Source organism: Erinaceus europaeus, chromosome 18 (genome assembly GCF_950295315.1).
Source record: "Erinaceus europaeus chromosome 18, mEriEur2.1, whole genome shotgun sequence".
Taxonomy (NCBI): Eukaryota; Metazoa; Chordata; class Mammalia; order Eulipotyphla; family Erinaceidae; genus Erinaceus; species Erinaceus europaeus.
In genome coordinates, this window is record NC_080179.1 from 29,438,226 (window position 1) to 29,455,000 (window position 16,775).

The 16,775-nt window shown below is 36.4% G+C and overlaps 1 protein-coding gene across 2 annotated transcripts in view; it reads left to right on the plus strand.

Moving 5' to 3' along the window:
• Nucleotides 1–16,775, plus strand: part of KCNH7 (potassium voltage-gated channel subfamily H member 7) — a 618,161-nt gene that overhangs the window by 488,338 nt on the left and 113,048 nt on the right. For both annotated transcript variants that reach the window (XM_060177804.1, XM_007523769.2), the window contains one exon: nt 11,977–12,402. In XM_060177804.1, the coding sequence (XP_060033787.1) occupies nt 11,977–12,402 (426 nt within the window). The remainder of the gene's footprint in view (nt 1–11,976; nt 12,403–16,775) is intronic.

Genomic DNA, 16,775 nt, shown 5'->3' on the forward strand with positions numbered 1-16,775 from the left:
CTTTTTGATAATATCTGATTTTTTACACTGTAATAAAAAAAAGAATGAAAAGATAACCTACTTCTTGAAGGTTTCAGCCAAAAATTCTGCCCATCATATGTAGTACATCTAACTGCAAATGAAATGTATTCATGCAGTTCTTGACTAGAAAGGTTCTAGCAACTACTTTACTCCATGGAAGGCAGAAACAACATAGAGCAGTGAGATACAGCTGTAACCAACATAACCTTTTCTCATGAATTGTTTGTCTTTTTACCCTCATTGCTTCTTCTAAACTGCAAGTATACCTACTCACTTTTGGAGCTGTGTGTATTTCAGGTAATATACTAATATACTAATGCCTCTTTTTCTTCATTCCACATCTTAGTTATTGCTGGGGTATATTCCTTCTCTGTATACAATACCTTGGAAATTAATGGACTTTCCTTAACTTCAGTCTCTGCTTCCATGTTAATGAAATCGTGAGCTGCATTAGCACTTCTATACCAGATTTTATGTCTACTAAGCAGCTCCTTCTACTGACACCTGCTTTGTCTAGTTCAAGTTGTCATAGTAATCACCCTCTGTCTTCCATGGTGCCACTGGAAAAATGATGAAAGGCTTATTTATAATCTAGTGTGCTCCTTATACTAAATGCCATTTCCTCTTAAGTTAGATCAATTTAAAAGTAAACAGTGTGGACCAGGAGATGGCACAATAGATAAAGTATAGAACTCTCAAGCATGAGATCTTGAGTTTGGTCCCCCACTGAACATGTACTAGAGTGATGTCTGGTTCTTACCCTCTCCCTCATATCCCTCTCATAAATAAATAAATAAATAAATAAATAAATAAATAAATAAAATTTTAAAAGGAAAGTAAACATAAAGACAATGGAGAGAAGTGTGTAAGTGTTGTTTCCATGAGAAAGGAAAGACATTGAAAATAATTAAACATTACACCAGGAATTACCTAGTAGATTGATTGATACCATAACTCCTCAGATCATAAGAAACCTGGCAAGTGGGGTAGAATGAAAAATCCATGCCATTTGCTTGGAATTTAAGAATTTATGGTTTGGAATAACATATAACTTTAGCATGCAAGTAATTGAAGTGATTTATAAATATTATAAAGATCTATACTTAAAATATCAACTAGCTCATTTCTCTCATGCTCTGAGACTCACCTATTTGAGAAGCAGTTATTCTTTATGTTGACATGTATAGTACATATAAAAATAGTAAATTTGACATTTAGTTGAACCTAAATAACCCTATTTTTTATGAAATAATACGATTATACCAAATCTCTCTCCCTCTCTCTCTCTCTTTCTCATACACAGTTAAATGCCTACTTTAGTTTATACCATAGAAAATTATTTGAATATAGAATGTTACAGTGATTGCACTTCCTGATTGAAATGTATTGTTTCTTTAAAATCTTTCTTTACAACGAAGTTGTTTTATCCTGTCAATCCTTTTCCTCTTTTAACTTAAATATCTGGGTAATCATCAGCTTGTTTCAAGAAAAATTGCAGGGATCTGGTGTATTTCTCAAATGATGTGTGAAAATCCAGGAATTTTTAAATCTAATTCATTTTGTTCCTGATTGCTTTTCTTGATAGATAAAAATACAGCTATCCTATTAGTTAACTGCAAGTCCTGAGTAAAGGATAAACAACAGATGAGCAGTCTCTACAAACACCTCAGCATGGCGTTCAACAGCTGCCAAAAGTACTGTATAATCTCTTGGAAAGCTTAATCGTTCCTCATTGCATTTTACAAAAGAGAAGAGTAATTATTAACCCTGGTGTTCTCACAAATTTTTCACAGTAGATCTTCATTGAATAAATAGTGCTGCTTTGTATAAAGATTTTGGTTTTATATAACATTTAACTGTTAGAGATTAAACAAATAGCAATGTGCTAGCAAGAAGAACAACTGTACTTGGTAAAGACTACTATATTTTAGATTGTATTAAACTGTACATTTAATTGGTGGTTTGAGGAAAGAGAAAATAGAAGTGTCTTTCTCTAGCCCATGGAGTTCCCCTTTTTACACAGGAGAGTAAGGGTTTTCTTTCTTTCTCTCTTTAAAGTGAATATTTATAATAGTTTAATTAATTATATTTCATCTTTCCAAAGTATGCTATTTCCCAGTGTGTGGGAGAAGTTGGCTCTCTTAAAGAAATGAAATCTGTTGTGTAGAAGCCTTTTTTTATATATTTTCAGTCCTTAAGAAAAGTATTCACATTTTTGAAACAAATGTTTACCTAATATTTCACTCCCAACAGAATTGATTCAAAGCACTTTCCTCAGAAATTTGAACTTGTGATTTGTCATTGATATATGTGTCTTATTTCCAAAGAAACATGAAGTAGCACTATAAATTACTGATGTATTTATACTATGAAAATGAAATTGAAACAAAAATAATAATCATATTGAAATTTAAAATTCTTCTTTTTTCTGAAGGAGACTACAGTTAATGAAATGACTTTTATTAGCATGTTTAAACAAAAACACTAAACAGATCCTGATTCCTTAAGAAAGATAAATTGTTTTCTAAAATTGCTAGTGGTATATCAGATAAGTGATTAAGGAAGTTATATTTAAGGAAGGAAGGAAGGAAGGAAGGAAGGAAGGAAGGAAGGAAGGAAGGGAGGGAGGGAGGGAGGAAGGAAGGAAGGAAGGAAGGAAGGAAGGAAGGAAGGAGGGAAGGAGGGAAGGAAGGAAGGAAGGAGGGAGGGAGGAAGGGAGGGAAGGAAGGAGGAAGGGAGGGAGGGAGGGAAGAAAGGAAGGAAGGAAGGAAGGAAGGAAGGAAGGAAGGAAGGAAGGAAGGAAGAAAAGAAAAGGGAGGGAAGAAATAGAAATGCAGGGTGAGTTAATTTTTATCATTTTATTGGGGAGTCAGTGTTCTACAGTACAGTTAATGAGATATTTGTATGATTCCTTATCTCCCTGTGATAGGTATCTTCAGAACACTCTCACCCTCAATTTAGGACAATTTCTACCATCATGCACCAGAACCTCAAACCCCCTCCCTAGTCTTCTCTTTCCCCCCTCCTTCCCCAGAGTTCTTTGTTTTGATGCAATTCACCCCACCCAGTACAATGTTTACTTTGTATTTTCCCTTTCTTTGTTTGGACACAGCTGTTGATACATAGGTACAACCTGTTGTCTCCCTATGATAGGTGGTCTGTCCTTGTTTCTATCCACCTATGTGTGATATAATTCAGTATTTGAAATTCTCCTTTTGACATATCTCATTTGACATGATCCCTTCAAATCTCACCCAAGATGAGATAAAACAGATGACATCATAATTTTAGCAGCCAATATATATTTACTTTGTTAGTCAGTCATCTGTTGTTTGAACATCTGGGTCTCTTCCAGGTTAGGGCTATTATGAATTATACTTCTATAACCATAGAAGTACATACATCTCTTTGGATATATATTTTGCTTTTCTTTGGATAAATACCCAGAAGAAAAAAATTTGAGTCATAAGGTTCATTACTACTGTTCTGAGAAATCTCCAAACAATGATGAAGTCATGTATTTCCTATTTGATTAACTTTTTTTTTGCCATTATTGGGGGATTGTTTTATATTTGACAGTAACTACTAAAAATAGTTTGTACATGCATAACATCTCTCATTTTTCCACATAACAATACAACCCCCACTAGATCCTCTATCATCCTTTCCAGGACCTGTACTCTCCCCTCTGCCAACCCCAGAGTCTTTTACTTTAGTGCAATACACCAACTCCAGTCCAGGTTCTGCTTAGTGTTTTCTCTTCTGATCTTATTTTTCAACTGCTGCCTGTGAGTGAGATCATCCCATATTCATTCTTCTGTTTCTGACTTATTTCACTTAACATGATTTCTTCAAGCTCCTTCCAAGATTAGCTTTTTATAGAAATTATCTGATATGCTGTGGTAGCTCTGTATTAATGAGTGATTTAAACAAGTATCTCCACTCTCATATGAAAAGAAACTGAATTTCAATGAAAGCTAAATGGCCAATCATACCTAGAATTTAAATCTAGGTCTTGTCTTGTCTCTGACAAGACTCAGTAATGAGCCATAAAGAAGTAAATGTTTCTCTAAAACTGGGCTGGAGAGATAGCTCATCTGGAAGAGATTTGTTCACCCTGCATGTGATCCAGATGTGTACACTGCTTAGGGAATCATTAGTGCTGTAGTGTCTTTCCTTCTTCTATCTCTGTTACTCTGTTTCTATCAGAAAATGTTTGGCCTAAAGAACTGAAAAAAGTCGTTATTCATTTCTATATCCTGACATAAATTCATTTCCCAAGTGATCTTGTTTTTCAACTTCTGCCTGTGAGTGAGATCATCCCGTATTCATCCTTCTGTTTCTGATTTATTTCACTTAACATGATTTTTCAAGCTCCATCCAAGATTAACTTTTTTAAAATTTTTATTTATTTATTTTCCCTTTTGCTGCCCTTGTTGTCTTTTTATTGTTGTTGTATTTATTATTGTTGTTTTTGATGCCATCATCATTGTTAGAAACAGAGAGAAATGGAGAGAGGAGGGGAAGACAGAGGGGGAGAGAAAGATAGACACTTGCAGACCTGCTTAACTGCCTGTGAAGGGACTCCCCTGCAGGTGGGGATCCCAGGGCTCCAACTGGGATCCTTACAGGGTCCTTGAGCTTTGTGCCACATGCGCTTAACCAGTTGCTCTGCTCCCCGACTCCCAATTACCTTTTTATAGAAACAGCAACATTTTGTATTTTATTACATTTAACAAGGCTTATTTCCAGTTGTGGTCATATTCATAAACATGAGTGATTAGAAATTCAGCATATTTGAGAGAGTTAGCCAATGTGCTGAGATGCATACGTATTTTTATTTAAACTTAACGCTTTGCATATTTATATACATTGTAAGTAAGAATAATAGTAGGACCAGAAGATAGCTCACCTAATGGGGTGCGTGCTTTGTCATGGGTGCTATCAGTTTCAAGTCCTGATACCCTATGGCAGTGGTATAACACAGAGGAAAGCTCTAGTACTGTGATGATTCTCCTTCTCTGATGCTTGCTGGAATAAAAAGTCACCCTAGAAGTAGAAAATTGCACATATTTGGGATCCTGACTCTGTAAGCATAAAAATAAATAAATAGGTTATTAATCATTATTGAGGTCCTGAAATTGGTGTCTTTATTTCTAAAATGAACTCTATTTTATTCCAGTGAAAGTCTCATACTTGTGTGTTTTCTACTGCCTCAATACACAATGCATGATCTCATGTCTCTCTACATTACTCATTCTGTTCCATTAGCAGGTAGGAGTATCTTTTTTACCTTCTTCATCATTTAAAAGTATTTTCTACCTATTACTCAAAGCATCAGGTCAGGGGAATATTTTTCTAGAAGTTCTTTATGAAGACCACCCTCATCCTCAGTGCCACTGCCAGCACCAGGAACTGAATGATGTGGTTTTCAAGAGGGCTTGCTTTCCTATATGTCTGTCCCTCCTAATAGACTAGAAACTCTGTGATGTCAGGCTCGGTATCTTTCCAAGTTATCAATTTTCTGCTCTTCACACAGTAGAATTCTAAATGTTCAGTGAATATCTCCATGTGTGGAAAGAATTCATTCATGGTTTCTATTCTTCAGGAGCAGCTCCAACATTCTAGAATCATTCTGATTTATGTTTGTGCTAAAAATAAGTACTCGAATTGTCCCAGTGGGAAGTTGCTATCAGAACTATGTCACTTAAGGAGGAATAAGTTCAGATAAATATACTTGTCTTTTAAAAAGTGGGAGACAGGGAGATACTCAATCTTAGAGCACAGGAGTTACATATACAATGCCACAGTTTCAATTCCCAATACCATTATATGCCAGATCTGAGTAATAATTTTCATTCTCACTCTCAACTGTCAAAAAATTAATACATGTATATTTTAAATGACTTTGGGGGATGTCTTTGGATGGCAGTATATCTCAAGAGACTTTATATCTTTCTCCTTTTACTGAGAAGAATTTATTAGGGATTTGGGAATACTTCAAATCTCAAAAATCCTGTCACATTTTGTCAAATACTGTTTTTGTATTTTACTTTCTACATACTGAGTAGTTTCTTATATAGGTATATGTAAAATAAGGATTTTAGATTTTTATATAAATTTAAACATAGATTTGGATTCTGAGTTGTTTTTTTCCAAAGGATTTTCTAGACTTTTTTTTTCTGGTAATTCATATGTTAAATTAAAGCTATGTTTCACCCACAGACTTTTGGTTCAAACTTACTTTGGGATAAAAAAAAAAAAGTTTTGCTGCTTTAAGTTTTTCAGAACTAATTAAATCATATTAGCCATTATCTAGAACCAGTTCTTCTTATTTTAACTGAATTCTTTTGTTATAATTAAAAGTCATGTTGTATCTCATTTAGGGTTCTGATTTAACTTCTCAAGTTCTTATTAAAATAAAAGTGGTAAATCATTGTGTGTGGGTAAAAGGGTATGAAATATGACAACAAGAATTAAATTTAAAAATTGAAATATGGCCCAAATTATTTGTTGTTACAATCACATCAAAATCTCTGTGGATAGATTTGCCAAGAATGCAGAATAATCCTCTCTATTGCCTGAGGTCCAGACTGCAAGGCTGATAACATATTAGCTGTGCTTAAAATATTCTGATTTGAGGGAGGTGTGACCATGGAATAACTGGGATCGAATAGCATTTCCTCTTAAAACAACAAATAAATAAAACAAGAGACCCAACTGAAGTCTACAGCTGAAAGTTTTGCAGCCTTAGGTGGCTGCTCGCCTGTGGTTGGAGTGAAAAGGTGTGTGTGTTGAAGAACAGCAAAGTCAAATCAGAGCTCTGGGTGGTGCAGGTACTGTGCAGTGCCATTTTGGCAATTTTACTATTCTACTTTAAGGGCAGGAAGCTAATAACATTGTTCCTAGTGCCATAAAAAAAAAGAGAGACAGGGGCTTAAAGCATCTCAATCTTTGACTGAGGGAGGTTTTAGCCTTCTGAATTTAAGGCAAGGACACAGCATAAAACAGAGTATTTGTGACCACGAGACAGTCCAGAGCAACCACCACCCCTACACCATTCCACCCACCACAGATCATACAAACAAGAGAAACCTAGAGATTACAATCACAACACCTGCTGGCCATCAATAAAAATGCAAAAAAAAAAAAGCACAAAAAATGTGCAAGTAGAGAAACAAAACTAAACAGCCAACTATGCTGTATCAGCCTGACAGAAATGAAACAGAGAAAATCTAAGGAATTGCAGATTTAGAGAGACTCTCAGAGACAGACTACATAAAAATAACTATGAGGATTCTCCAATAACTTAAACAAGAATTAAAAGATCATATTACTTCTTCTTCTAGCGTTTGTTACTATGGAATTAAAACACCTAAGACAGGAACATATAACAGAGTTCACAAAGAATCTTCAAATCTTGAAAGAAGAACTTCAGTCAGAACTTACTAAGCAGTTAGGAAGCATGAAAGAAATTTTCCAGACAGAAATACAGGGAGTAAAAGACACTCTAATTGCAATCCATGCCCAGGTATAAGGCTTAGGAAGTATATCCACACATTCAGAAGAGACAATCTCCAACCTAGAAGATACAGGCAGCCCACTCGTTCAATTCAAAGATGAGGGAGAGGAATAGTTCAGAAAGACTGAGGCAACCTTTGAAATTGCAGATTCCATCAAAATATTGAAGATAAGAGTGATAGGTGTATCTGAGGAGGAGGACAAGGCCAAAAGTCCAGAGTTCACTTTCAGAGAAATTTTAGCTGAGAACTTCTCTCACTTAGGAAACCATCAGAACATTCTCATTCAAGAGGCAGAATGATCACCCAGATTTATAAATACAAAAAGACCAATGCCAAGGCACATCATTGTAAAACTATAAAAATCAAGGACAAGGAAAAAGATGCTGGATACTAGGGAAAGGAAAAAAGTTACATACAAAGGCAGAACTATAAGACTTTCATCATATTTCTCTTCGCAAACTCTAGAGGTAAGTAGAGAGTGGAATGACATATTCAGAGTTCTAAAGGAAAAGGAATTCCAGCCACGAATATTGTATCCTGCAAAATTATCCTTCAAATATGAGGGAGAAATAATGGTTTTCTCAAATATTCAAGAATATTTGTAAGGGAATTTGCCACAATCAACTCCACCTTATAAGAACTACTGAACCGACTCTCATAAGACTGGAGGAAGCAAAGTTATATTCGTTCCAAATACCAAGTTGCAGGTGCTAACATTATGCCAACCTGACTCCCCCGGGCACAAGACCTCACGTATGTACTTTGGAACCCCACCTCTCCAGATCCCTGTCCCACTAAGGAAAGATAGGGATAGGCTGGAAGTATGGATCAACCTGCTAACACCCATGTTCAGTGAAGAAGCAGTTACAGAAGCCAGACTCACCTTCTGCACCCCATAATGACCCTGGGTCCATGCTCCCAGAGAGATAAAGAATAGGAGAGTTTCCAATGGAGGGGATGGGACATGGAACTCTGGTGGTGGGAAATGTGTGGAATTTCACCCCTCTTATTCTATGATTTTGTCTATATTTTCTATTTTTATTTCATAAATAAATTTAAAATAAGAGAGAAAAAATTCTGATTTCAGAAAACATACCTAGTAAAATTAAATTTTACAGATAAATTGATTACATTTTTGTTGAACTTTGGTCTTGAACTTTGAATATTTGAGAAAAACATTAATTCTCCCTCATATTTGAAGGATAATTTTATAGGATACAATCTGAAAATCACAAACTCATAAACTTTTCCACTTGTAATAGCCATAATTCAAGCTTATCTCAGTTTTTCAGATGAGTCAAGATTATGAGAGGTGGACTATTTTAGACTAGCCACTCTGATTATGTAGACTATGCCTTAGAGGATGAGTACACATATGAATTATACAATTTTCCAGATCTCCCTTTACTATCCTCCTTTCATGGTGTTGTAAATGTGATGGAGTTTCGGTGAAAGTATATTTGTTCCTGAATATAAAATATTCTTGATATTTTGTGGAGAAAAAAAAAACTTCTTTGTGTTTATTTTTACTTCATGTTCTGCTCTTCTAATGCTTTAAACAGATTGCAGGTGGGAAAGTTTTAATTAAAGATTTTAATGAGTGGGCTTAATTTACTAAGGTTTAATTAGATTAAATATTACCATGGAATCAAGAAAAAATTTTAGTGATTTAATATTGGTTTACAAAATTACAAGATTATAAGGGTACAATTCCAGCCCATTCTCTCCACTGGAAACTGCAGTGGTTTTCCAAAGGTCACAAATATGGGTTAACTATTAATTTTTCTTCTTCCTCTTCTTCTTTCTTCTCCTTCTCCTCCTCCTCCTCCTCCTCCTCTCTTCTTCTTCTTCTTCTTCTTCTTCTTCTTCTTCTTCTTCTTCTTCTTCTTCTTCTCCTTCTCCTTCTTCTCCTTCTTCCTCTTCCCCCTCCTCCTTCTTTCCCCCCTCCTCCTCATACTCCTTCCCTCCTTCTCCTCCTCCTTTTTACCAGAGCACTACTCAGCTCTGGCTGATTGTGGTGCAAGGAGGTTGAAATTAAACCTGGGACCTTGGAGCCTCATAAGAGTCTCTTTGCACAACCACTATGATTATACCATCTACCTTCACCCAACTATTAGTTCTAGAACTGTCTATCCATCTATCTACCATCTATTTATATTTTTGCCCATTTTTTTCTGTGGTCCTGCTCTCTCTTCTTTTCTACATCACATCAACACCTATTACTACTTCCAAATGTCTTTCCTCTTCTTTCTCTGGGTTCTGATGGAATTGGGTTTCAGAGCATTCTTAGTCATCTTCCCCTAACATTTCTCCCCCTCTGCAAGTATAGACTAAAATTATTTATGAGGCATAGAATGTAGAATTTCTGGCTTCTGTAACTGCTTCTCCACTGGATATGGGTGTTGACAGGTCAATCCAAACCCCCATCCTCTTTCTTTAGTAGGGTAGGGCTCTGAAGAGGTAAGATTCTGGAACACATTGATAAGACCATCCATCCAGACAGTTCAGGATGTAATCATAGTAACATTGGCAACTTGGTGGTCTGAAAGGCAGTTAAGGTATGAAGTGTTACAAAATGCTTTGTAAACAAGAACCAGAAAGTAGGGGTTGAGGAGGTGAAAATATGGATTTTAGAGTGTTAAGAAGCTAGGAAGTCTATTTTCGATATGTTTCTAGGGGGCTATCACTTTAATAATTTTTGCTTGAGCTTGATAGTAAACATGGAGATAAACTAAGAATATTGTCTTGGAAGATGTAGTCAGAGTTGAGAACAGAACTAGAAAGCTAGATTACAGCAGAGAATAGCTCCCAAACTTGAAGAGAATATATAAATACAAATAAATGTTTACCACATCAATCTGACCTAGGGACCATGTCTATTCATATTTAGCACTGGAGCCTGTGTAACCTCTGAGTTTCTATCAGTCTGAGCTGGGAACATTCTTGGCTATACTCTTATGAGTATAGCCTCCCTCTAAAATTGGGGTAGTTCCTACCATTACTACTTTATAGTGTGGACATGGTCCTGAAGAGTCTCTCCAAAGATATTATGATGGAGGTTGGAGAGAGGGATATTATTAGAGTTCTAGGCCCATTATATGTATGGAGGAATCCCAGGATGCCCTGACTAGGGTCCCAGGTGATGAGGTAGCCTAGTAGTAACCATATATCAACTAAAGGTTAATTATTGTCCCTATGACAATCTTTATTAGAATCATCAAACAAGTAAATGTAGTAAAACTAGAGGTTAACTTAGACACCACTAAAATCCTAGGTTTATTTCCTCCCCAACTTGAGGTCAGACCCCATAGATCCAATGCCAGTATAGATATAACAAAGGGTGCTCAACACTTTAACAGCTGGGAGAAAGTTCAAGCTAGTCAGATTAAGAAGGGACTATAAAAGCTAAAAAAAGAAAAGAAAGAGAGAGAGAGTGGGGGTAGGGGAACAGGCAGTGGCATGCCTAGTTAAGTGCTAAGTGCAGAGACCCACACAAGGACCCATACAATGACTGGCACTTAAACCCCTGGCTCCTCACTTGCAGCAAGGGTACTTTGCAAGCAAGCAGTGAAGTAGGTCTTCAGGTGTCTTTCTTTCTCTCTATCCCCCCCCCCCAATTTCTTTCTGTCCTATCCAATAACAAAAATCAAACAACAGCAACAACAACAACAAGGGGGGGGGTGGCTGCCAGTAGCTGTGAATTTGATTCATGGTACAGGCACTAAGCCCCAGTGATAACCCTGGAAGCAATACTAAATAAATAAATAAATAAATACATACATACATACATACATAAAGCTAAAAGAAGACAAGAATGCTCTTGATCATTACAGTTATTTTTTTGCTGAGGTTTTAAAATAAAATTCCTCATGCATTAAAGCTGATTCTATAATTTTCTAAAATGAGTCTTTATTTTTACTTATTACTACTAATGACATGTACCAAAAGAATCAGTATTCCTTGGCTTCTTGGTGACATTTCATTACTATTCAGTGAAGTTTTAAATTGTCTTAATTTTTATTTATTTATTTGCTAGAGACAGAGAGAAACTGAAAGGGAAGAGGGTGACAGGGAGAGCACTGCTTCACCACTGTGAAACTTCCCACTGCAGGTGGGGTCAGGAAGGTTGAACAAGTGTCCTTGCACATTTTAACACATATGCTTGACCTACTGCACCACCACCCAGCGCCACTATTCAGTGAAATTTTATGTGTCAAGAAATACCAGCAAAGTTACCTGGGGTCAAATATACTGCATAATGGGTCCTTTTAATAGTTTCTTTTAAATGTAAAAGAAACTTTCCTGTTCATGAATATTTCACAATTACTAATTCTAATAAATTTGGGTCAATAATTCTCTTAAATGTTTTGTAGGTTGGAGATTATTTAATGACATTATTATGTATCTGTGGTCTTCTTTTTCTGATATTCAGGTTCTGTCCTTAGGAGCAGATGTCCTACCAGAATATAAACTGCAGACACCACGCATCAACAAGTTTACAATATTGCACTACAGTCCTTTCAAGGCAGTGTGGGATTGGCTTATTCTGCTGCTGGTTATATACACTGCTATATTCACCCCCTACTCTGCAGCCTTTCTCCTCAATGACAGAGAAGAACAGAAGAGACGAGAATGTGGCTATTCTTGTAGCCCTTTGAATGTGGTAGACTTGATTGTGGATATTATGTTTATCATTGATATACTAATAAACTTCAGAACAACCTATGTAAATCAGAATGAAGAAGTGGTAAGTGATCCTGCCAAAATAGCAATACACTACTTCAAAGGCTGGTTCCTGATTGACATGGTTGCAGCAATTCCTTTTGACTTGCTGATTTTTGGATCAGGTTCTGATGAGGTAAGAGCTGCTTAAGCATTTTATTTTCTGAAAGATTGCAATTATAAAAGTGATTAGATTTTAACTGCAAAAATGTGGTTGCTTTGCAGACTTTATATCTCACAAAAATCATTTTAATTCTAAATGCTATAAAATGAAATGGAAACATTTATCATTACAAATAATTCACAATTCTATTTTTTCCTAAGAGATACTAAAGACTATTCATCCTTTGAGAATTTAAACTTTGAGACAATTGTTTCTTTTTTTTAAAAAAATGTATTTATTTATTTATTTAAGAAAGAACAAAATCATAGGGTGGGGGGGTACAACTCCACACAATTCCCGCCACCCATTCTCCATATCCCATCCCCTCCCCAATAGTTTTCTCAGTCTCTATCCCTCTGGGCTCTGCCCCTGAGACAAGTGTTTCATGGCACATTCCCAGGATGAAAAATTTCTACATATTAAATTCATAGGTGTGAAACTCTAGAGAATGGGAATATCTCCTTATCTCATAATTGTGGTTTGAGTCACCAAAGAAATGCTTTTTGTTCAAATTATGTAGAAAAGGCATCTTAGGAAATGTCTTTCTGTAAACTCTTTCTCTTAAATAATAATTTAATTGGGAAAAAACTTCTTGTGTGTTCCTAGTACCTCATACAATGTTGAAATCACACACACACTCCACATTATCTGAACACAGAGCTCATACTTCAGATTTTCAATAATAATTTAAAAAGCAAGCTGTAATAAAACCCCACTATTTTATGATCACCTCTTTTTAATACCAATAAGTTTATGCATTCTAGAATGGAAAGATTTTCAGAGAATCTGGAAATTTGAAGGAAGTGATTTGACAAAAATAACCTCAATGTGTTGAATTTGAAACTCTTTGTCCTAGACTATCTATTAACTCCTCAGTCTCTTAGTGTCTACCTTTTTAAAAAGTGGAAGTCAAATGGTAAAAATTGTGCTCTGAAGATATTTTCTTACAAATAAGCTTCAATGATAAAAGATTTCTCAGCCAAGAGGAACCAATAAAGTATCAGTAACTTCTTTCCTATATGAAATATCTATCAAACATTATTTTTTAGAAATGAAAATACATGTGCGATATTTATTTTTATCTTTGGTATAATATACCTTTCAGAATTTATTTTATTTGAAATCTCATTAAGTCCTGAAAAGCCTGAATCAATTTAGAGTATGGTATTAAAATATTCTTCCTGGGTTGTGCAAGTCTTAAACAGATTCAAGACTGAATTTTCCTTTCCATCTTGAGGTTTTTTTTCTTTTAAGTTTTAGACACTACTGAGAAAAAAATATGTCAAATGTAGAAAAATACTAAAAATATTTCTCTATTTTTAAATGTTAAGTAACATGCTAGGTATTATGAATATAAAGCAACTGTTTAGTAATCTATCCCTCAAATAATATTCAGATTATTTTATAATTAGTTGTAGCTTTTCAGTGAATAATGTTATGACTTGGAACTTCATCATGTACTATTTCCTTAAGCTTTTTTTTTCTACAAGATATATTTTGTGTGTTAATATTATTTATTTGCTTAAATAACTTATTATATCAAGTTTTTTTATTTTGTTATAATACTGGAAGAAATAACAGAAGTTTTATTGAGGAAAGAACAAAAAGGAAAGGGGTGTGGGCTGAATAGTAGTGCACCCAGTAGAACACACATTATCATGAGCAAGGATCTGGGTTCAGACTTCTGGCTCCCATCTGCAGGGGGTGGCTTCACTGGTACTGACTAAATGCTGCAGATTATTTTCTTTTTTTTTAAATTTTTTATTTAAGAAAGGATTAGTGAAAAAAAACATAAGGTAGGAGGGGTACAACTCCACACAATTCCCACCACCCAATCCCCATAACCCACCCCCTCCCATGGTAGCTTTCCCATTCTCTAGCCTTCTGGGAGCATGGACCCAGGGTCGTTAAGGGTTGCAGAAGGTAGAAGGTCTGGCTTCTGTTATTGCTTCCCCGCTGAACATGGGCATTGACTGGTCGGTCCATACTCCCAGTCTGCCTCTCTCTTTCCCTAGTATGGTGTGTCTCTGGGGAAGCTGAGCTCCAGGACACATTGGTGGGGTCTTCAATCCAGGGAAGCCTAGCCAGCATCCTGGTGGCATCTGGAACCTGGTGATTGAAAAGAGAGTTAACATATGAAGCCAAACAATTTGTTGAGCAATCATGGATCCCAAGCTTGGAATAGTGGAGAGGAAGTGTTAGGGAGGTACTCACTGCAAACTAGTGTACTTCTGCTTTCAGGTATATATTTTGCAGTAGTTTATGCATACGTGTGCACATAAACTCTCTCTCACAGAAACTGGTGTATATCTAGATTATGGGACTTTGTTAGAAAGTGAACTACCTGAGATGAAATTAGAGTGTACTATAAAAGGAAAGGTCTCACCCGAGTAATGAAATTGAAGGGTTGTCATTCCACACGTGAAGTCTCTGGATACAGTCTGAGGTGAAGCATGTTGAGGTGGCAATCGTTGCTTTGGTTAGGTTGTGATCGGCGGATGCAATATTATTTGGTTTGGATTGGGAGATGCATACGGGAAAGTGGGCCCTATCCAAGGGTTCCAGGACTGGGGGAAGAAGGGGCTCTATAGTGAAGATGTGAGGTTCCTGCTGTCTTAGGGTGCAAAAAGACAATCGATAGTTAATATTATCATCACATTATTTGTTAATTGGGTTAACTTTGAAAAGTCCCTTTGTTATGGTTTGCTGGACAGTACCCAGTATCTTGTATATAGCTGTGCTATTGGATGCTTCTAATCTACTTGGTCTAGGCTTTTGAGAGAGTCCGCATATCCTACTACATAGCCTATATATTAAAAAGATTCAGTTTGTCTTTTGAGAAACTTTGAGACATACAATTGATTTCCCCCTCTCATATTAATTAACTACTGATTTATATGTCTACATTTTGCTAGGAGTGTACATAAACACCATTCCCACCACCAAAGGACTGTGACCCATCCCTCCCGCCCACTCCCACCCCCCACTGGCCCAGGAAGCTACATGTCTACCCCTCACCACTGGGTTTTTACTTTGGTGCCCTACTTACAATTTGATCAGGTCCTGCTTTTAGTTTCCCTTTCAGATCTTAGTCAGGTTGTGTTGATGAGTGGGATCATCCCATACTCATCTTTATCTTTCTGACTTAGTTCACTTAACATAATTCCTTCTAGCTCTGTCCAAGATGGGTCAGAGAAGGTGGGTTCATTGTTCTTGATAGCTGCTTAGTATTCCATTGTGTATATATACCACAGCTTTCTCAGCCACTCATCTGTTGTTGGGCACCTGGGTTGCTTCCAGGTTTTAGCTATTATGAATTTTGCTGCTATGAACATAGGAGTACACACCTCTTTTTGGTTGGGTGTTATGGAGTCCTTGGGGTATAACCCCAGGAGAGGAATTACTGGGTCATATGGAAGGTCCATGTCTAGCCTTCTGAGAGTTTTCCAGACTGCTCTCCACAGAGGCTGTACCAATTTACATTCCCACTAGCAATGTAAAAGGGTTCCTCTGTCCCCACATCCTCTCCAGCATTTGTTGCTGCTGTCCTTTTTGATGTATGCCATTCTTACCGAGTGAAGTGGTATCTTAGTGTTGGCTAAATTTGCATTTCTCTGACAATCAGTGATCTAGAGCAGTTTTTCATATGTTTGTTAGCCTTTTGGATCTCCTCTGTGGTGAATGTTTTGTTCATTTCCTCTGCACATTTTTGGAGGGGGTCATTTGCTTTTTTGCGACTAAGTTTGCTGAGCTCTTTATATATTTTGGTGATTAGTTTCTTGTCTGATGTCTGGCATGGGAAGATCTTCTCCCATTCTGTGAGGGGTCTCTCTGTTTGTTTAATAATTTCTTTGGATGTGCAGAAGCTTTTCAATTTGATGTAGTCCCATTGGTTTGTTTCTGCTTTAGTCTTCCTTGCAATTGGGTTTGATTCATCAAAGATGTCCTTGAGGTGTATGTGGGAAAGTTTTACCAATGTTTTCCTCTAAGTATTTGATTGTTTCTGGTCTGACATCTAGGTCTTTGATCCATTTGGAGTTGATTTTTGTTTCTGGTGAGATAAAGTGGTTCAATTTCATTCTTCTGCATGTTTCAACCCAGTTTTCCCAGCACCATTTATTGAAGAGAGCCTCCTTCTTCCATTTAATACTTTGGGCCCCCATATAAAAGATTAGATGCCCATAGGTGTTGGAACTTACTTCTGGGCTTTCAATTCTGTTCCACCGGTCTGTGTGCCTATTTTTGTTCCAGTACCATGCTGTTTTGATGATGATGGCTTTATAATATTGTTTAACGTCTGGGAGTGTGATGCCTCCATTTCTGTTTCTTTTCCTTAAGATGGTTTT